The following is a 22,721-nucleotide window of genomic DNA, read 5'->3' on the forward strand; positions in this document are numbered from 1 at the left end:
CTGTCTGTGGGTGTGTCTGTCTGTGTCTGTGGGTGTGTCTGTGTGTCTGTCTGTGTCTGTGGGTGTGTCTGTGTGTCTGTCTGTGTCTGCATCACTCGCAGCTTCAGTCAGTTTCAAATAAAAGCGACCCGGAAGCGGGCACATCAGTTTCAGGTCCTGTTGCATTTCATCCTGAGTGAAGTGGCGGAAAGTGTGCCTGGGCATCACATTCGCTGGTGGGGAGCCTGTGAATGTCAGCAAAGCAGTGTGGGGAGATCGCGGAGCGAGTGTGTGAAGCTCAGAGCAGACCGCGAGCAAAGTGTGTGAGCTTCTCTCTGTGTCTGTGAGGTGTCCTGAAGATCGCAGCGAGACTGCTAGGGGCTTGGTTCTGTGGTTCTGTGGGGGAACGGTGGATGTGACCAAGGTGCTGGGGAGAACCTCCTTAAACCCACAGCCAACATCTCAGAGGAAGGGCTTGCCCCCGCAGGACGGGACCAGGCGCAGGCTGGAGAGGAGATGGTTTGAGACAATAAAGACCTGGGAGGTGCTGGTGTCTCAGAAGGTGGCCCTGAGATGTCTGCCTGTGTGTCCGGGACGTGCGGGGGATTTGGGGAGGACGAGCCGCTGGGATTGAGCAGCAGATGTGAACAAGCCAGCCCAGCCCTGGCTCCGATTGCCTGTCTGTAAGTCGCTGCTCCGCAAACATGTCCAGAGGCACCAGAGGATTGACGGGCGCGGATTCACAAGCTTTGTTTCCAGACACTGAAAGTGCCGCGAGGTGGATTGGAGGTGACTTCTGTGTGTGTGTGTGTCTACAAATTTAAGGAAGTAAGAGAGAGAGAGACCGAGATACATCTGGAGTGTCAACTGGGAGTGAGAAGACTGTGTGAGTGGATTCCTGTGTGTCCTTTTAGAAGAATCCACTGCAGAATCGCACTGTTTTTGAGCTGACTGGGGCTGTTGTCCCAAGGTCCTTGCAGTGGTGGAGAAGATCTAAGTTTGGGCCATGCTAGACCTTGACCCTTCCAGTCAGAGAGTGGCCTGAGGGAGATAGGGCAGTGTCCCTCCCCTTGCCCTCCCTCCCTCTCCCCGCCCCACACCCTGCCCCCTCTCCAGTGCTGGCGGAGGAGGGCTGGGGGCTGCTGTGATGGCCAGCCCAGGGGGCCGCTTCTGCCACTTGAACGAGGACAACGCCCGCTTCGCCCTGTTGGCCTTGCTGATCGCCCTGTACCTGGTGTGCGGGGCGGCCGTCTTCTCGGCTATTGAGCAGCCGAAGGAGCAGGAGTCCCAGCGCCAGTGGCAGCAGAGAAAGGACAGCTTCACCCAGAGGCACAACATCAGCTGGGCCGAGCTCAGGAGCTTCCTGCGGGAGTATGAGGAGGCGAACGTGGCCGGGGTGCGAGTGGACGAGACCAGACCCCGCTGGGACTTCACGGGCTCCTTTTATTTCGTGGGCACCGTCGTTTCCACCATAGGTAAGGAGGCTTCTGTTGGAGATCTCGTTATCCCCCTTCCCCCCCCCCCCCCCCCCCCAACCCAATGAATAACATTTCCTGCATTTTTGGTCTCCTAATCTGAGGAAGGGCATTCTTGCTATTGAGGGAGTGCAGCGAAGGTGTCATGGTACATCAGTCATTGAAAGTTGGCATGCAGGTACAGCAGGCGGTGAAGAAGGCAAATGGCATGTTGGCCTTCATAGCGAGGGGATTTGAGTATAGGAGCAGGGAGGTCTTACTGCAGTTGCACAGAGCCTTGGTGAGGCCTCACCTGGAATATTGTGTTCAGTTTTGGTCTCCTAATCTGAGGAAGGACATTCTTGCTATTGAGGGAGTGCAGCGAAGGTTCACCAGACTGATTCCCGGGATGGCAAGACTGACATATGAGGAGAGACTGGATCGACTAGGCCTGTATTCACTGGAGTTTAGAAGAATGAGAAGGGATCTCATAGAACAGGTTAGATGCAGGAAGGATGTTCCCGATGTTGGGGAAGTCCAGAACCAGTGGTCACAGTCTAAGGATACGGGGAAAGCCATTTAGGACAGAGATGAGGAGAAACTTCTTCACCCAGAGAGTGGTGAACCTATGGAATTCTCTAAATCCGCAGGCCCGGATGAAATGTATCCCAGGCTGTTAAGAGAATCAAAAGAGGAAATAGCAGAGGCTCTGACCATCATTTTCCAATCCACTCTGGCTACAGGTGTGGTACCAGAGGATTGGGGGACTGCTAATGTGGTACCTATGTTTAAAAAGGGAGAAAGGGATAGACCAAGTAATTATAGGCTAGTCAGCCTAACCTCGGTGGTGGGAAAATTATTGGAAAAAATCCTGAGGGACAGGATAAATCTTCATTTGGAAAGACACGGATTAATCAAGGACAGTCAGCATGGATTTGTTACGGGAAGGTTGGGTCTGATTAACTAGATTGAATTTTTCGAGGAGGTAACCAGGAGGGTCGATGAGGGCAGTGCACATGATGTAGTGTATATGGATTTTAGCAAGGCTTTTGATAAGGTCCCATATGGCAGACTGGTCACGAAAGTAAAAGCCCATGGGATCCAAGGCAAAGTGGCAAGTTGGATCCAAAATTGGCTCGGAGGCAGGAAGCAAAGGGTAATGGTTGATGGGTGTTTTTGTGATTGGAAGGCTGTATCCAGTGGGGTTCCGCAGGGCTCAGTGCTGGGTCCCTTGCTTTTAGTGGTATATCTATATCCATGACTTGGACTTGAATGTTGGGGGCATGATTAAGAAGTTTGCAGATGATACTAAAATCGGCTGTGTGGTTGATGATGAAGAAGGAAGCTGCGGACTGCAGGAACGTATCAATGAACTGGTCAGGTGGGCAGAAGAGTGACAAATGGAATTCAATCCAGATAAGTATGAGGTAATGCATTAAGGGAGGTCTAACAAGGCAAGGGAATACACATTAAATGGTACAACACTGAAAAGTATAGAGGAACAAAAGGGCCTTTGTGTGCAGGTCCACAGATCCCTGAAGGTAGCAGGCCAGGTAGATAAGGTGGTTAAGAAGGCATATGGAATACTTACAGCAGGCGGTTAAGAAAGCAAATGGCATGTTGGCCTTCATAGCGAGGGGATTTGAGTACAGGGGCAGGGAGGTGTTGCTACAGTTGTACAGGGCCTTGGTGAGGCCACACCTGGAGTATTGTGTACAGTTTTGGTCTCCTAACCTGAGGAAGGACATTCTTGCTATTGAGGGAGTGCAGCGAAGGTTCACCAGACTGATTCCCGGGATGGCGGGACTGACCTATCAAGAAAGACTGGATCAACTGGGCTTGTATTCACTAGAGTTCAGAAGACTGAGAGGGGACCTCATAGAAACGTTTAAAATTCTGACGGGGTTAGACAGGTTAGAGGCAGGAAGAATGTTCCCAATGTTGGGGAAGTCCAGAACCAGGGGACACAGTCTAAGGATAAGGGGTAAGCCATTTAGGACCGAGATGAGGAGGAATTTCTTCACCCAGAGAGTGGTGAACCTGTGGAATTCTCTACCACAGAAAGTTGTTGAGGCCAGTTCGTTAGATAGATTCAAAAGGGAGTTCGATGTGGCCCTTACGGCTAAAGGGATCAAGGGGTATGGAGAGAAGGCAGGAATGGGGTACCGAGATGAGGAGAAACTTCTTCACCCAGAGAGTGGTGAACCTGTGGAATTCTCTACCACAGAAAGTTGTTGAGGTCAGTTCACTAAATATATTCAAAAAGGAGTTAGATGTCCTTACTACTAGGGGGATCAAGGGATATGGCAAGAAAGCAGGAATGGGGTACTGAAGTTGCATGTTCAGCCATGAACTCATTGAATGGCGGTGCAGGCTCGAAGGGCCGAATGGCCTACTCCTGCACCTATTTTCTATGTTTCTATGTTCTCTGTACCTGGGCTCAGACATGATGAATAAATTCCTGAGTGAGGCGCTGGAGGGCATCCAGCAATTTGGAACCGTGACTCAACAAGAGCCAGCAAGCTAGGAAATTTGATGGCAAAAAATTTGAAGTTGTCCCTTTTAAATTTTAGACGTCTGTATTAGGATATACTGATGGGGTGAGATGAAGTAAGGTGGGAAGGAAGCCCATGTGGAGCTGTTGGGCCGCATGGCCTGTTTCTGTGCTGTACATTCTATGCTTCTATCAGATGTGCGGGCACTAAGAATTTTGTGCAATTAGATTGGCAATTGCACTTTGTTGAAGCAAATGAGAAACGATCGCATGTCTCAAAAGCCGGTTTTGGCACCACATTTCCAAACACAAATTGAAATCAACTAATTAAATATCACAAACAGATTATGCTTGGTTTCCGTCCTCTGCCTGTTTCTGGAAGCAGATCATGCTTGCCTGGCAAGTGACAGAGGCCAATGCAGAATTAGAAACTGAATCAGCTGGGCGGTGCGGTGGGGTGGGGGGGGGAGAGGGAGGGCGTGTTGTGGGGGTGACGGGGTGGGGAGAACAAGGAGTGTGACTGCATCTTTCATTCACCCTTTAAAAACATCACATCTCATCCCTCTATTGACGGTCTGAGCCTTAGGGATTGGGTAGCACTCTTGCCTTTGAGTCAGAAGGTTGTGGGATCCACTTGAGCACACAATCAAGACTGGCACTCCCAGTGCAGTACTTTTGGACGAGACGCTAAACCGAGGCCCCGTCTGTCCTCTCAGGAGGACATGAAAGATCCCACGGCACTATTTGAAGAAGAGCAGGGGAGTTCCCCCCCCGGTGTCCTGGCCAATATTTATCCCTCAATCAACATCACTAAAACATTGCTGTTTGTGGGAGCTTGCTGTGCACAAATTGGCTGCCGCGTTTCCCACATTACAACAGTGACTAAAGTACTTAATTGGCTGTAAACGCTCTGGGATGTCCCGAGTTCGTGAAAAACGCTATATAAATGCAAGTCCTTCTTTCTTTCACCAGTGCCATGGACCTCCTCTCAATCTGTGTATGGAACTCAGCAATGAATAAAACAGATGAGCATTATGTATATGAAACTGTACAAGGTCTCCAATCTCTTCAGAGACAGGCTCCTTAGCTATACATTAGGGAAAGTTCGACTGCGGGAGACCAAGTGGTGCATTCAACCCCTTCACCTTGCATCTAAATCTCACCGAGACAGAGGTGGCAAGATGGCCTACTGACTGGGAGGGTGCTTTGTAAAATAACTTCGAGCAATCTCAATACACTTCATCGCACACACTAACCAAATTATACAAACTTGTCGTCTATTCAAACAACAACAACAACAACTTGTGTTTATATAGCACCTGTAACGTAGTGAAACGTCCCAAGGTGCTTCACAGGAGTATTATGAGATAAAAATTTGACACTGAGCCGCAGAAGTAGAAATTAGTGCAGGTGACCAAAAGCTTGGTCAAAGAGGTAGGTTTTAAGGAGCGTCTTGAAGGAGGAGAGAGAGGTCGAGAGGCGGAGAGGTTTAGGCAGAGAGTTCCAGAGCTTAGGGCCCTGGCAACAGAAGGCACGGCCACCAATGGTTGAGCGATTATAATCTGGGATGCTCAAGAGGAGGAATTAGAGGAGCGCAGACATCTCGGGGGGTTATAGGGCTGGAGGAGATTACAGAGATAGGGAGGGGCGAGGTCATGGAGGGATTTGAAAATAAGGATTTTGAAATCGAGGTGTTGCTTAACTGGGAGCCAGTGTAGGTCAGCGAGCACAGGGGTGATGGATGAGCGGGACTTGGTGCGAGTTAGGATACGGGCAGCCGAGATTTTGATGACATCAAATTTACGTAAGGTAGAGTGTGGGAGGCCAGCCAGGAATGCGTTGGAATAGGCAAGTCTAGAGGGAACAAAGGCCTGGATGAGGGCTTCAGCGTTAAGAAAGATTGTGAAAGACTGGAGGAGAACAGGACTATGTTAACAGGTTGGGAGAATAGGTGGGTGATGCAGTTTAACGCGAAATAAGCACAGAGAACAGAAACAGACCTTAAATGGTAAGATTTTAAAACCTTAAAACCTATCTTCTTTGACGAAGCATTTGGTCATCTGTCCTATTATCTCTGTAGGCGGCTCGGCGTCAAGTGTCTGATAACACTCCTATGAAGTGCCCTGGGATGTTTTTGCTACATTAAAGATGCTATATAAATGCAAATTATTGTTGCTACTGCTATTTTAAATGGAGTAAAGGACCATGGCTTTGTCGGTTATCAAAAGATGGTGGCACTGGTACAAGTAGGTAAAAATAGTAAAAAGTCAAACAGGGTCCTTCATTTCTTAGAGCCAGGGGATTCAAAGGCCACGAGATAACGTTGACTTGATCAAGATCTTAGTTAGACTTCAGTTGAGTATTGCATGCAGTTTGGGGCACCCTACTAAAGAGAAAGAAAGACTTGCATTTATATAGCGCCTTTCACGACCACCAGACGTCTCAACGAATGAAATACTTTTTGGGGTGTAGTCACTGATGTAATGTCGGGAACGCGGCAGCCAATTTGCGCACAGCAAGCTCCCACAAACAGCAATGTGATAATAACCAGATAATCTGTTTTAGTGATAAATATTAGCCAGGACACCAGGGATAACTCCCTTGCTCTTCGTCGAAATAGTGCCGTGGGATCTTTTATGTCCACTCGAGAAAACAGACGGGACCTCGGTTTAATGTCTCATCCAAAAGACGGCACCTCCGACAGTGCAGCGCTCCCTTAGCACTGCACTGGGGGTGTCAGCCTGGATTTTTTTTTGTGTTCAAGTCCCCAGAGTGGGGCTTGAACCCACAACCTTTTGACTCAGGGGCTAGTGTGCTGCCCACTGAGCCACAGCATTAGAGTAAGGATATAAAAGCAGTGGGAAATGGCGCTATGTAAATTCACTCAGATGTTACCAGGGTTAAAGGTTCCAGATGTGAAGAGAGGCTTGAGATAATGAGGCATTCTTCCAGGAGAACTGTGAAGGTTGAAGAGGAAAGCTGATGGAGGTTGTCAAGACGACGGAGGCTCATGACAAGATAAAAAAAGATAAGATTTGTTTCAACTGGTTTGCGAAACAGCAGTGAGAAGATGCAGAAAGAATTAAAGGGGAGGTTCGAAAGATAGTTAGAAGGTGGAGTCCTCTACCTCAGAACTGGGTCCATGGATTCTTTCAAAAAGGGAACGCGAGGTTTGCTTGGAAAACAATGAATATTAAATATTGGAGAGCAAACAGAAGAATGGGATTACGCAGTGTTTGCAGCACAGAAACAGGCCATTTGGCCCAACAGGTCCATACTGGCGTTTATGCTCCACACCAGCCTATTAGACTATTAGGGCTCGTGTGGACCAGCACAGTCTTGATGGGCAGAATGGCCTGTTTTCTCTGCTGTAACAACCCACGATTCCATGACCGGGGAACGGCCAGGCCATTCGGGAGAGAAGTGGGGAAACACTTCTTCACGCAAAGGGTGGTAGGGGTGTGGAACTCGCTCCCACAAAAAGCAGTAGCTGCCAGCTCAAAAAATCATTTTAAACCTGAGGGCCAGACATTTTTGCTGGCCAAGGGTATTAGGGGAAATGGAGTAGGTGGATGGAATTAGTACACAGATCAGCCATAATCTCATTGAATAGCGGAACAGGCTTGAGGGGCCGAATGGCCTCCTGTTCCTATGTTCCTGTGAGCTGAGAGTCAATACTTACTGGCCCAGGCCATTCTCCAAATGCACACCTCTTATCGGCAGTTCCTGTTCCTACGTTCCTTCCTATGCCACTGTGACAGGCAGAATGGCGATCCTCACCCTCACCTGTCTTGTGAAACCATTAGATTCACCGTTAGTAAGGGAACTGCTGCGAGCTCCACACCTCTATGGAGACGATATTTCGGCTCCATTCAAAACTCAAGCATCCTTTACTGAATAAGGGAAGTTTTCCAGGTAATTACTGAATTAGCATTTAATTACTTTAAATGGAAATGTTTGCACTTTGCAAAACAATTTAATTACGGACAATCTGTTTCCCCTTATGAAATGAACTGGAAGTAGTGTGAGCTGCATTTACTTTCATCACACACAACAACAACAACTTATATTTATATAGCGCTTTTAACGTAGTGAAACATCCCAAGGCGCTTCAAAGGAGTATTATGCGCTAATAATTTGATACCGAGCCGCATAAGTAGAAATTAACGCAGCTTGGTCAAAGAGGTAGGTTTTAAGGAGTGCCTTGAAGGAGGAGAGAGAGGTAGAGAGGTGGAGAGGTTTAGGGAGGTATTTCCAGAGCTTGGGGTCCAGGCAACAGAAGGCACAGTCACCAATGGTTGAGCGATTATAATCAGGGATGCTCAAGAGGGCAGAATTTGAGGAGTGCAGACATCTTGGGGGATTGTGAGGCTGAAGGAGATTACCGCAATAGGGAGGGACGAGGCCATGGAGGGATTTGTAAATAAGGATGAGAATTTTGAAATCGAGGTGTGGCTTAACCGGGAGCCAATGTAGGTCAGCGAGCACAGGGGTGATGGGTGAGTGGGACTTGGTGTGGGTTAGGACACTGGCAGCTGGGTTTTGGATCACCTCTAGTTTACGTAGGGTAGATTGTGGGAAGCCGGCCATGAGTGCAATGAATAGTAAAGCCTAGCGGTAACACAGGCATGGATGAGGGCTTCAGCAGCGGATGAGCTGAAGCAAGGGCAGAGACGGTTGATGTTAAGGAGGTGGAAATAGGTGGTCTTAGTTATGCTGCGGATATGTGATCAAAAGCTCATTTCAGGGTCAAATATGACACCAAGGTTGTGAACAGTCTGGTTCAGCCTCAGACAGGAGTTGGGGAGAGGGATAGAATCAATGGCTAGGGAACGGAGTTTGTGACGGAAAACAATGGCTTCGGTCTTCCCAATATTCAATTGGAGAAAATTTCTGCTCATCCACAACTGGATGTCGGACAAGCAGTCTAACAAGTTAGAGACTGAGGAAGGGTCGAGAGAAGTGGTAGTGAGGTAGAGCTGGGTGTCATCAGCGTACATGTGGAAACTGACGCTGTGTGTTCGGATGATGTCGCCAAGGGGCAACATGTAGATGAGAAATAGGAGGGGGCCAAGGATAGATCCTTGGGGGACACCAGAGGTAACGTTGTGGGGGCAGGAAGAGAAGCTATTGCAGGTGATTCTCTGGCTACGATTGGATAGATAAGAATGGAACCAGGCGAGTGCAGTCCCATCTAGCTGGACAATGGTGGAGAGGCATTGGAGGAGGATAGAGTGGTCAACCGTGTCAAAGGCCGCAGACAGGTCGAATAGGATGAGAAGGGACAGTTTGCCTTTGTCACAGTCACAAAGGATGGCATTTGTGACTTTGATGAGAGCTGTTTCAGTACTGTGGTAGGCATGGAAACCGGATTGGAGGGATTCAAACATGGAATTGTGGGAAAGATTGGCATGAATTTGGGAGGCAACAACACATTCAAGGACTTTGGAGAGGAAAGGGAGGTTGGAAATGAGATGGTCGTTTGCAAGGATGGAGGGATTGGCTGATCTAAGGGTGAGGGGGACAGTACCTGAGGAGAGAGAACCGTTAACAATGTCGGCTAACGTGGGAGCCAGAAAAGGAAGTTGTGTGGTCAGCAGTTTGGTGGGAATAGGGTCAAGGGAGCAGGAAGTGGGTCTGATGGACAAGATGAGCTCGGAGGGGTCATAAGGGATGATCGGAGAGAAACTGGAGAAAGTTGTGAGGTCAGGGCTAGAGCAGGGGGCGTCCTGAGATGGAAGTTTGGCCTGGTGGGCTAAGGGAAGGAAGGGAAGAGGCAGGGCAACCTATAGTAGGTCATATAAGCAGAAGGTAGAAACTAACATACACTCTCGTGATTCAAGGTGAAATGACAATCAGTTATCACCTTCACTTGTGACAAATCACAACCAAACACAATCCAAGAGTTATAAATACTATAAAAAAACGGGAACAGTGAGAAGTCAAATTAATTCTCTATAAAATATAAGCTTGGGGGGAGTAGGTGATTGTGGGGGTGGGAGGATGGGACAAAGCCCCTTGAGCCTGGTCCTCCATTCAAATAGATCATGGCCGATCTGTATCTCAACTCCATTTACCCACCTTGGTTCTGTAAACCTTGATACCCTTACTCAACAAAAATCTATTCATCTCAGTCTTGAAAACTCCAATTGACCCCCAGCTTTTTGGGGGAGAGAATTTTAGATTTCAACCACCTTTTTGTGATTTCCCTTTGAAAGGACCTGGCTCTTATTGTGAGATGGTGTCCTCTTATTCTGGACACCCCCATCAGAGGAAATTATTTCTCTCGATCTACTCCAATCAAATACTTTTAACATTTTGAAACACCTCGGTTAGATCATCGCGCAATCTTCCATACTCAAGGAAATACAAACCAAGTTTATGTAACCTGTCCTCATAATTGAACCCTCTAATGCCCTGGTGCATCACGTACCCGTGGTTTGTATATCACTGAATTAGGTCGTCTGGCCTTAAAGGGACAGCGCAGGTTACACCATAGCTGAATAATATATTGTGGTTCATGTGTAAAAAGAAATCAAGACTTGTATTTATCTAGTGCCTTTCACAATCCCAGGATGTCCTAAAGTGTTTTACTTAGAATTACATAGGATATATGGCACAGAAACTGACATTCGGCCCAACCAGTCCATGCTGATATTTATGTTCCACTCAAGACTCCTCCAGTCTTTCCTCATCTAAATCTATCAGCATTACCCTCGATTCCCTTCTCCCTCGTTTGCTTATCTAGCCTCCCCTTAAATGCATCCATACTATTCGCTTCAACCTCTCCCTGTGGCAGTGAGTTCCACATTCTCACCATTCTCTGGGCAAAGAAGTTTCTTCTGAATTCCATCTTGATTTCTTGGTGACTATGTTATATTGATGGCTTCGAGTTTTGCTCTTCCCCACAAGTGGAAACATTCTCTCTGGTAAAACCTTTCATAATTTTAAAGACCTCTATTAGGTCACCCCTCAGCCTTCTCTTTTCAAGAGAAAAGAGACCCAGCTTGTTCATCCTTTCCTGATAGGTATACACTCGCATTTCTGGTATCATCCTTGTAAATCTTTTTTCACCCTCTCCAGTGTCTCTATATCATTTTTATAACATAAAAACATAGAACATAAGAAATAGGAGCAGGAGCAGGCCATACAGCCCCTCGAGCCTGCTCTGCCATTCAATAAGATCATGGCTGATCTGATCATGGACTCAGCTCCACTTCCCCATAACCCCTGATCCTCTTATCGTTTAAGAAACTGTCTATTTCTGTCTTAAATTTGTTCAATGTCCCGGCTTCCACAGCGCTCTGAGGCAGTGAATTCTACAGACTTACAACCCTCTGAGAGAAGAAATTTCTCCTCATCTCAGTTTTAAATGGGTGGCCCCTTATTCTAAGATCATGCCCTCTAGTTCTAGTCTCCCCCACCAGTGGAAACATCCTCTCTGCATCCACCTTGTCAAGCCCCCTCATAATCTTATACATTTCGATAAGATCACCTCTCATTCTTCTGAATTCCATTGAGTAGAGGCCCAACCTACTCAACCTTTCCTCATAAGTCAACCCCCTCATCCCCGGAATCAACCTAGTGAACCTTCTCTGAACTGCCTCCAAAGCAAATATATCCCCTTTCGTAAATATGGAAACCAAAACTGCACGCAGTATTCCAGGTGTGGCCTCACCAATACCCTGTATAGCTGTAACAAGACTGCCCTGCTTTTATACTCCATCCACTTTGCAATAAAGGCCAATATGGCGACCAGAAATGTTCGCAGTACTCCAAATGTGGTCTAACCAAGGTTCGATTCAGGTTTAGCATAACGTCACTACTTTTCAATTCTATCCCTCTAGAAATAAACCCTAGTGCCTGGTTTGCTTTTTTATGGCCTTGCTAACCTGCGTCGCTACTTTTAGTGCTTTGTGTATTTGTACTCCCTGATCCCTTTGCTCTTCTACCTCCATTTAGATTCTTATTTTCCAAGTATGTGACCTCCTTATTTTTTCTTAACAATTTCTAATACCTCACACTTATCTGTGTTGAAATTCATTTGCCAATTATATGCCCATTCTGCAAGTTTATTAACGTCTTCTTATAATTTGCTGCAGTCTTCCTCAGTATTGACATTCACGCTCAATTTGATGTCATCCACATGTTTAGGAATTGCGTTTTTGATTCCAAAGTCTAAATCGATATTGCAAATTATGAACAACAGTGGTCCCAGCACCGATCCTTGTGGGACCCACTTTCCACCGTGTGCCACTGTGAATAGCTAAAAAGACTCATCCATCCCAATATCGCTACCAGCTAATCCCTGGCCTTCTGTCCGCCACAGAAAATTCCTCTCCGCCCCGCCCTGCTCCACCTCCCCGCAACTCCATCGCAACAGCGCAGGAATTCTCCTGTTGCTCTTGGTCTCTGCTTGCCTCTTTCAACAATGTGAGCTGAAGTATTTTCTTTTCCCCTGTTTACGCTTGGTGGGAGAGGTCAAGAGGCTGACTTACTATCAGGCCTCTGTTCAGAGCTGCTCTTGACGCAGTCACTGGGAGAGATAGGCATGACATAAGAACATAAGAACATAAGAAATAGGAGCAGGAGTAGGCCATTCGGTCCCTCGAGTCTGCTCCGCCATTCAATAAGATCATGGCTGATCTGATCATGGCCTCAACTCCACTTCCCTGCCCGCTCCCCATAACCCTTGACTCCCTTACCTTTCAAAAATCTGTCTATCTCCGCCTTGGATATATTTAATGACCCAACCTCCATAGCTCTCTGGGGTGGAGAATTCCAAAGATTCACGACTCTCTGAGAGAAGAAATTCCTCCTCATTTCCGTTTGAAATGTGCGACCCCTTATTCTGAAACTATGTCCCCTAGCTCTAGATTCCCCCACGAGGGGAAACATCCTCTCTGCATCTACCCTGTCACGCCCCCTCAGAATCTTCAATAAGATCACCTCTCATTCTTCTAAACTCCAATGAGTACAGACCCAACCTGCTCAACCTTTCTTCATAAGACAACCCCTAATCTCAGGAATGACTCTCCCTCTAAATTTGGTCTTGGTTTAGTTTTGTTTTGATTTGTTCCGCCCTCAGACCAATTTTGACATCAAAGAGCTGTCAATCTGTCCATCCTTTCCGTGTCCGGGCCGGGTGATGTTCCCTTCATTGAGTCAAATTACTCCTGGTGCTGCCCTTCCGTCAATTCCTTTAAGCTTCACCTTTGCAGCCACACTCCCCCTCGCCCCGGGAGTCAAAATTGATTGTAACCCAATCTTGACATCACATCTCACTCCTTTTGATGGAGCTCCTTCGATAGAGAGATGAGAATATTGGACGAACAAAACCAAATGACCTTGGCTCCACTGTTCCTCCTTAGCGTAGAACGTGGCCGGAGCAAATGTGGACACGACCATCACAGACCGTGGGCCGAAGCCTGCTTTCTTGCCTAAATTTTTAGTTCCGTAGTCTCCGTGTGGGAAGTACCTAGAACCAAGCTAAATATGTTAAATATATGTATATGAAGCAAAAACCAAATGTTCCCGAATCTGAAAATTAAGTGTTACCAAAAAATGGCCAAAAACAAAGAAAAACATAAAGATGGTTGCTATGGACTTTCTTTTTCCGAGCAACAGTGACATATAAGAACATAAGAACATAAGAAATAGGAGCAGGAGTAGGCCATTTGGCCCCTCGAGCCTGCTCCATCAATTAATAAGATCATGGCTGATCTGATCATGGACTCAGCTCCACTTCCCTGTCTGCTCACCAAAACCCTTTATTCCCTTATCGCTCAAAAACTGTCTATCTCCGCCTTAAATATATTCAATGACCCAGCCTCCACAGCTCTCTGGGGCAGAGAATTCCCCAGATTTGCAACCCTTTGAGAGAAGAAATTCCTCCTCATCTCAGTTTTAAATGGGCGGCCCCTTATTCTGAGACTATGCCCCCTAATTCTAGTTTCCCCTATGAGTGGAAATATCCTCTCTGCATCCACATTGTCGAGACTCCTTATGTGTTTCAATAAGATCACCTCCCATCCTTCTGAAGCCCAATGAGTATAGGCCTAACCTACTCAACCTATCTTCATAAGTCAACCCCCTCATCTCCGGAATCAACCTCGTGAACCTTCTCTGAACAGCCCCCAATGCAAGTATATCCTTCCTTAAACATGGAGACCAAAACTGAAAGCTGTATTCTAGCTGTGGCCTCATCAACACCAATAGGAGCATGTGGCAAACCAATCCCCCCCACCCTTTCCTTCAAGGAGGGGAAATCATGTTTAACTAATTTACTGGAATTCTTTGAGGATATAACGAGCATGGTGGATAGAGTTGTACTGATGGATGTGGTGTATTTAGATTTCCAAAAGGCATTCGATAAGGTGCCACACAAAAGGTTACTGCAGAAGATAGAGGTACGCGGAGTCAAAGGAAATGTATTAGCATGGATAGAGAATTGGCTGGCGAACAGAAAGCAGAGAGTCGGGATAAATGGGTCCTTTTCAGGTTGGAAATCGGTGGTTAGTGGTGTGCCACAGGGATCGGTGCTGGGACCACAACTGTTTACAATATACATAGATGACCTGGAAGAGGGGACAGAGTGTAGTGCAACAAAATTTGCAGATGACACAAAGATTAGTGGGAAAGCGGGTTGTGTAGAGGACACATAGAGGCTGCAAAGAGATTTGGATAGGTTAAGCAAATGGGCTAAGGTTTGGCAGATGGAATACAATGTCGGAAAGTGTGAGGTCATCCACCTTGGGAAAAAAAACAGTAAAAGGTAATATTATTTGAATGGGGAGAAATTACAACATGCTGAGGTGCAGAGGGACCTGGGGGTCCTAGTGCATAAATCCCAAAAAGTTAGTTTGCAGGTGCAGCAGGTAATCAGGAAGGCGAATGGAATGTTGGCCTTCACTGCGAGAGGGATGGAGTACAAAAGCAGGGATGTCCTGCTGCAACTGTATAGGGTATTGGTGAGGCCGCACCTGGAGTACTGCATGCAGTTTTGGTCACCTTACTTAAGGAAGGATATACTAGCTTTGGAGGGGGTACAGAGACGATTCACTAGGCTGATTCCGGAGATGAAAGGGTTACCTTATGATGATAGATTGAGTAGACTGGGTTTTTACTCGTTGGAGTTCAGAAGGATGCGCGGTGATCTTATAGAAACATTTAAAATAATGAAAGGGATAGACAAGATAGAGGCAGAGAGGTTGTTTCCACTGGTCGGGGAGACTAGAACTAGGGGGCACAGCCTCAAAATACGGGGGAGCCAATTTAAAACTGAGTTGAGAAGGAATTTCTTCTCCCAGAGGGTTGTGAATCTGTGGAATTCTCTGCCCAAGGAAGCAGTTGAGGCTAGCTCATTGAATGTTTTCAAGTCACAGATAGATAGATTTTTAACCAATAAGGGAATTAAGGGATACGGGGAGCGGGCGGGTAAGTGGAGCTGAGTCCATGGCCAGATCAGCCATGATCTTGTTGAATGGCGGAGCAGGCTCGAGGGGCTAGATGCCCTACTCTTGTTCCTAATTCTTATGTTCTTATGTTCTTATGTTAACCACTGTCTGTCCCACCTGTGACAGAGACTGTAATTCCCATATTGGACTGTTTAGTCACCTGAGAACTCACTTTTAGAGTGGAAGCAAGTCTTCCTCAAATTCGAGGGACTGCCTATGATGATAATGATGACCTTGTACAGTTGTACTCTGCTTTTATATCCATCCCCCTTCAATAAAGGCCAACATTCCATTAGCCTTCCTGATTACTTGCTGTACCTGCATACTAACCTTTTGTATTTCATGCACAAGGACCCCCAGGTCCCTCTATACTGCAGCATTTTGAAATTTTTCTCCATTTAAATTATAATTTGCTTTTCTATTTTTTCTTCCAAAGTGATAACCTCACATTTTCCCACATTATACTCCATTTGCCAATTTTTTGCCCACTTACTTAGCCTGTCTATATCCCTTTGCAGATTTGTTGTGTCCTCCTCACAACTTGCTTTCCCACCCATCTTTGTATCATCAGCAAACTTGGCTACATTACACTCTGTCCCTTCATCCATGTCATTAATATGGATTGTAAATAGTTGAGGCCCCAGCTCCAATCCCTGCAGCACCCCACTAGTTACTGTTTGCCAATTGGAAAATGACCCATTTATCCCGACTCTCTGTTTTCTGTTAGTTAGCCAATCCTCTATCCATGCTAATATATTACTCCCAAACCCATGAACTTTTATCTTGTGCAGTAACCTTTTATGGGGAACCTTATCGAATGCTTTCTGAAAATCCAAGTACACCACATCCACTGGTTTCCCCTTTATCCACCCTGCTCGTTACACCCTCAAAAACTCCATCAAATTTTTCAAACATGATTTCTCTTTCATAAAACCATGCTGATTCTGCTTGACTGAATTATGCTTTTCCAAATGTCCTGCTACTGTTTTCTTAATAATGGACTCCAGCATTTACCAACGACAGATGTTAGACTAACTGCTCTATAGTTTCCTGTTTTCTGTCTGCCTCCTTTTTTAAATAGGGGTGTTACATTTGCGGTTTTGCAATCTGCTGGGACCTCCCCAGGATCCAGGGAATTTTGGTAGATTACAACCAATACATCCACTATCTCTGCAGCCATTTCTTTTAAGACCTTAGAATGCAGGCATCAGGTCCAGGGGACTTGTCCACCTTTAGTCCCATTATTACCTAGTACGACATATCAGTGCGCCTGCTAAATTTTAAGCATGGATAGTGTAAGAATTGGTAAAACGAAGCATCACTGAGGACATCTAAGGCCTGAACACATCAAATGGTGTAGATATACATAAATCTAAGCTTTGTTTTCATATCCGTTGCTAAGAAAGAAATCTACCATAGCAACCATTTATTTCATACACACTCATTGACATTTCAGACGGACACCCGCACTCATTTGTTAACCATATAATAATAAAAAAAGTAATAGTATTGATTTTTTTTAAAGATAGAAGTATTGAAAAAGCAGATCTGTAAAAAAGTTAGAAGCTGAAAAAGAATGCATATCTGTGAATCATCATCACAATCAAAGGTATCTGTGTTCTCAGTCCTGGACATGTCGGGCAAAGATACAACATTCTCACAACCTACACACGAGCAGCTGTCTGTGCAAGGTAGCTTGTTGAGAAGACAAGAGCACCTTCCCTGCGCACACTGGGTCTTTTTGCATGAACAATGTGCGAGCTCTATTACATTTGCTGGTGCTGGAGGAAGTGTCATCCAGTCTGAGACAAGTACCTCACGTCTTAAATACATTCCTCTGATGGGAACTTTGGCTCCAGGATTCATGCTGGTATCCATGTCTGTGCCGGTCTCACTTGTGCTTGTTTCGCTGGAGAAATACCACCAACGATGTCTCCGCAAGATCCGACAAATCCCCTGGGAGGACAGACGCACCAACATTAGCGTCCTCGACCAGGCCAACATCCCCAGCATCGAAGCACTGACCACACTTGATCATCTCCGCTGGGCGGGCCACATAGTTCGCATGCATGACACAAGACTCCCAAAGCAAGCGCTCTCCTCGGAACTCCTTCACGGCAAACGAGCCAAAGGTGGGCAGAGGAAACGCTACAAGGACACCTTCAAGGCTTCCCTGAAAAAGTGCGACATCCCCACCGACACCTGGGAGTCCCTGGCCAAAGACCGCCCTAAGTGGAAGAAGTACATCCGGGAGGGCGCTGAGCACCTCGAGTCTCGTTGCCGAGAGCATGCAGAAATCAAGCGCAGGCAGCGGAAAGAGCGTGCGGCAAACCTGTCCCACCTACCCTTTCTCTCAACGACTATCTGTCCCACTTGTGACAGTGACTGTAATTCCCGTATTGGACTGTTCAGCCACCTAAGGACTCATGTTTAGAGTGGAAGCAAGTCTTCCTCGATTCTGAGGGACTGCCTATGATGGTGATGCTTGTTTCTGAAAGCAAATCTCTGACTGCCTCCTCAATAACTTCTTCTGTTGCAAGATCTTCTACAAAAACAAGGCCACTCTCATTACTGTGTGATGATCTGACGCATTTCAGGAAAGGATAAGATTTCTGCATTCTACATTTATGACTATACGTATTGTAAGAAGAAGCATCGATACCCTCTTTCTCAAAAATGCATTTCTTAAACAAACTGTTCAGCTTTGTCATTCTAAGAACTTCACGGATCTTTTCAATCCTGCCCTCCATCACTGTATCACAGAAATGCCTCTATCCTGACTGGTAGAGATTGCCTGCTGGACAGTCTCCCTGCTCCTTTCTGGTCAGAAATCTGGTGTTGCGCTGGCAGCAGCTCAGATGATACCTTGCTTCAAGGGCAACAAGATCTTGTCCACGGATATGCAACAGGATTGCCTCATCTTTGCGGGTTTCTGCTGCAAGGAGCAGCTTACCAGCAGTTTTAGTCTCACGTTGTACCAGCCTCTCTCTCCATCTCTTTCGGCTGTGTCTCTCCACAATGTCCTTGTCCGCCTTGCAGAGAAGGCACGGCACTGGAAAAAGATGGGAAGCCCTCGTAGGTCATCATCATAGGCGGCCCCTCGATCGAGGATGACTTGCTTCCACGCCGAAAAGGGATGAGTTCACAGGTGTTTCAACGAAGGACCTGATATTCCATGTCCCGAAGGGTGGAAGATGCCTGTGCGTGGATTTTTTCAACGTGTGGTGACCGTTGCACACCAGCCACCCCACGGGCTCGACAGAGCTAGGCCTTGGTCCAGTGGCAAGGGTTACCCGAGACAACTGGAGACCAGCTCTGCTGCATGGACCTAGTGCGCACACATATCGCAGTGTGAGCTGGCCCCGTGCTGCCCCTGGGTCCTCTGCTCTCCTGGGCCCCGAACTCACGCCTCTTCTGGGCCACGATCACATCCCTCTACGAACTCTTGCCGCTCCTTCACCCCGACATATCGCAGTGTGAGCTGGCCCCGTGCTGCCCCTGGGTCCTCTGCTCTCCTGGGCCCCGAACTCACGCCTCTTCTGGGCCACGATCACATCCCTCTACGAACTCTTGCCGCTCCTTCACCCCGACTTCACTGCCCCCGTTGTACCTGCCCGCACTGCAGTCAGCCGTCGCCCTCCTGCAGCAGCACGCGCTGCTCCCTGCAGTGGCATGCCGTCGCACGCTGCTCCCTCCAATGGCTCCGGCCCGCTGATGGTCGCAGGTATAACCTTGTGCCTTTGAGCGAAGCAGTCAAACCTTGGCGGCGGCTTCGCTCCTCTCTTCTTCTTTCTGTACTGCTTCTGCAATGGCTGCGAAGGAATGATATCCTAATCAGCACCACTAACAATGACCCTTGGTCAAAAAACCTGTCCTTTGCTGTGTTTGTGCGTGTTATGACCAGAGTGAGAAGTTTAGGGTCAGTCAGTCTACACAGAAATAAGTATAATGGGCTGAAGCAGGCCCACGAAATGGAGCGTGTCAAACAGCATACCATTGAACTAAGGAATGAAAGTTGGGTATAAACATTGATAGGCTGACACAGTTTCATAGGAAATACTGTAAAATCACGTGTACGCACGTTCACAGCTCTGATTTTGCCTTTCTTGCTGCTTCTTGGCTCTGTTGATTTTGGATTTATCAGTAAAACGCATGTAGCACTGCCGATGATATCCAATAAATTTGTGGGATTGTTGCGAGTCTTCCTGGTGCAATAACCAGCTCCAGATCTAAACTCTCGCCTTCATTCTCTGCAATTAATTGTAGCTTCTCTAGTTGCAGTAAATTTCCACTGCTGAACACTCGTGAAAAATGTCATCCAGCTCGAGTCCGAAACATAAATGATGTTGCCTTTGTCTCCCGCAACCACGTGCATGCAGCACGCCATTGTTTCGATGCCTGCAGTCGCTGACTCTCATCGATCTCGTACAGAGATCGTGATTGGCTGATTTTGCAGTACTGACAAATACAGCAGGTGTGATTGGTTATTTAACTAACTCGCAATTATGTCATCACTTTGGATTTTGTCGGGATTTCTAATGAAAATTTCTGCAAGCTGCTCACTTTTTGAAGATGGGGAGATTGATTTTTGTGATAAGTGGCCCCTAAACTAATATTGGTGTGAATATGAAGTACTTGCACAGCGGGGACTACAAAGAAGCATTTTTTTTGAGCCTCGGCCCACGGTCTATCAATTTTCCATTATTTTTCTTCATTGGGGTTATGGTTGAAAGGTCACAGGGTCACAGCTGTGGTGAGAAGCGCCCTTTTTTCTCCAATACTACTTGTTAGAGGGTGCTATATTATTGGGTATTGAATGTAAATTAAACAGGTTCTTCTGAAGTTTGCTTTGTGTTTTTTTATCTCGTTTGTAATTAAATTAGGTGTTTAATGAGGGTGATTAGCCTCTGATATGTAATTTTTCTCGCAGTGTGCTGGATCCATTCTCAATTTAGAAGAAGTTGCCCTCCCTCAATTCTTTTTTAATTACATTCCCATTTTACTTTCCATTGACCGATCTGAAGTACCGTTGTCATGGCAATGATTAGGGGATTTGTATTCAACGTTAATTGCGCAGCCCAAGACATTATTTTCATTCTGTTTTAGGTGTGCTTTGACTGGACTATCTTAGATCATCGATAGGCTCTGGCAATCGAACCCCAGCACTTGCCTAGATTCCCCACAATGTCAGCTGTGGCTCAGTGGGTAGCTCTCTTGCCTGAGTCAAAGGGGGGGTTGTAGGTTCAAATCCCACCCCAGGGTTGTGAGTTCAAGTCCCACTCAGTACAGTGCTGAGGTGCCGTCTTTCAGATGAACTGTTAAGCCGAGATCCCTGTCTGCCCTCTCAGGTGGATGTAAACGATCCACTATTTCCAAGAAGAGCAGGGGAGATATCTGTGGTATCCTGTGTTAATATTTATCGCAAAACATAACAAATACAGATTATCTGGTCATTATCACATTGCTGTTTGTGGGAGCTGGCTGTGCACAAATTGGCTGCCGTGTTTCCCACGTTACAACAGTGGCTACACTCTGAAAGTACTTCATTGGCTGTAAAGTGCTTTGAGACGCCTGATGGTCGTGAAAGGCGCTATATAAATGCAAGTCTTTCTCTCATATTGCTCTGAGCTGCAGTAGATGGTTTGCCCTCTGAAACTGCTTCCGTTAACTCAGGCATTGCCCGAAGCAACATCCTCCTCCTACACTCTGCTCCTTCTCCGTATCCATAACCTTCCCCATCATAGGCAGTCCCTCGGAGTCGAGGAAGACTTGCTTCCACTCTAAAAGTGAGTTCTCAGGTGACTGAACAGTCCAACATGGGAATTACAGTCTCTGTCACAGGTGGAACAGACAGTCGTTGAAGGAAAGGGTGGGTGGGGAGTCTGGTTTGCCGCACGCTCTTTCCGCTGTCTGCGCTTGTTTTCTGCATGCTCTCGGCGATGAGACTCGAGATGCTCTTCCTCCACTTTGGCCGATCTTGTGCCAGGGACTCCCAGGTGTCAGTGGGGATGTTGCACTTCATCAAGGAGACTTTGAGGGTGTCCTCGAAGCGTTTCCTCTGCCCACCTGGGGCTCGCTTGCCGTGTAGGAGTTCCGAGTAGAGCACTTGCTTTGGGAGTCTCGTGTTGGGCATGTGGATGATGTGGCTCACCCAACGGAGCTGGTCGAGTGTGGTCAGTGCTTTGATGCTGGGGATGTTGGCCTGAGTGAGAACACTGACGTTGGTGCGTCTGTCCTCCCAGTGGATTTGCAGGATCTTGCGGAGCCAGTGCTGGTGGTAAATTCTCCAGTGCTTTGAGGTGTCCACTGTATATGGTCCATGTCTCTGAGCCATATAGGAGGGCGGGTATCACTACTGACTTAAGCTTGATGCCAGATTTGAGGTCCTGGTCTTCGAACACTCTCTTCCTCAGGCAACCGAAGGCTGCGCTGGCGCACTGGAGGTGGTGTTGGACCTCGTCATCGATGTCTGCCCTTGCTGATAGTAGGGTCCCGAGGTATGGGAAATGGTCCACGCTGTCCAAGGTCGCGCCGTGGATTTTAATGACTGGGTGGCAGGGTCAGGTTGGTGGAGGACCTTTGTCTTACGGATGTTTAGTGTAAGGTCCATGCTTTCGTATGCCTCGGTGGAGATGTTGACGATGACTTGGAGTTTGGCCTCTGAATGTGCTCAGACGCAAGCGTCATCCGCATACTGTAGTTCGATGACAGAGGATGGATCTTGGATCTAGCCTGGAGGTGCCGAAGGTTGAACAGGTTCCCATTGGTTCTATAGTTTAGTTCCACTCCAACGGTGGAGCATTGCAGCGAGGAAGATCGAGAAAAGCGTTGGCGCGATGACGCAGCCCTGTTTGACCTTGGGATGGACGTGGATTGGGTCTGTGGTGGATCCGTTGGTCAGGATCACGGCTTGTATGTCGTCGTGGAGCAGGCGGAGGATGGTGACAAACTTTTGGGGGCAGCTGAAACGGAGGAGGACAAACCAAAGTCCCTCAAGGTTGAAAGTGTCAAAGACCTTTGTGAGGACAAAGAAGCCGCTCACCTGATAGTTGAACCTTTTGCCTCTACACACACATATACACACACACACACACACACAGACTTTAGTCTTCAGCACCTGGGTGGTGATCTGACGGATCATGTCTCATGGCATTTAGAGACCCATCCAATGTCCATTCCAGTGAAATCAATTCAATGAAAACTTGGGTGGGTTCTATGAAGGACGAGAAATCCAGTCAGATTACCCCCTCTCCTGGTTGTCCAACAATCACACTCTCGTCTCCCTCAGCCAATGCTCTCCCCGCTATACTCTCCCCCTCCACTCCCACACAAGCTATC

The 22,721-nt window shown here is 47.1% G+C and overlaps 1 protein-coding gene across 1 annotated transcript in view; it reads left to right on the forward strand.

The window, feature by feature from the left end:
• kcnk13a (potassium channel, subfamily K, member 13a) overlaps positions 1-22,721 on the forward strand; it is a 75,929-nt gene that overhangs the window by 1,738 nt on the left and 51,470 nt on the right. The window contains 2 exon segments of the mRNA XM_070877944.1: positions 1,096-1,146; positions 1,148-1,454. Coding sequence (XP_070734045.1) covers positions 1,096-1,146; positions 1,148-1,454 — 358 coding nt within the window.

Source organism: Pristiophorus japonicus, chromosome 4 (genome assembly GCF_044704955.1).
Source record: "Pristiophorus japonicus isolate sPriJap1 chromosome 4, sPriJap1.hap1, whole genome shotgun sequence".
In the NCBI taxonomy this organism is placed as follows: Eukaryota; Metazoa; Chordata; class Chondrichthyes; family Pristiophoridae; genus Pristiophorus; species Pristiophorus japonicus.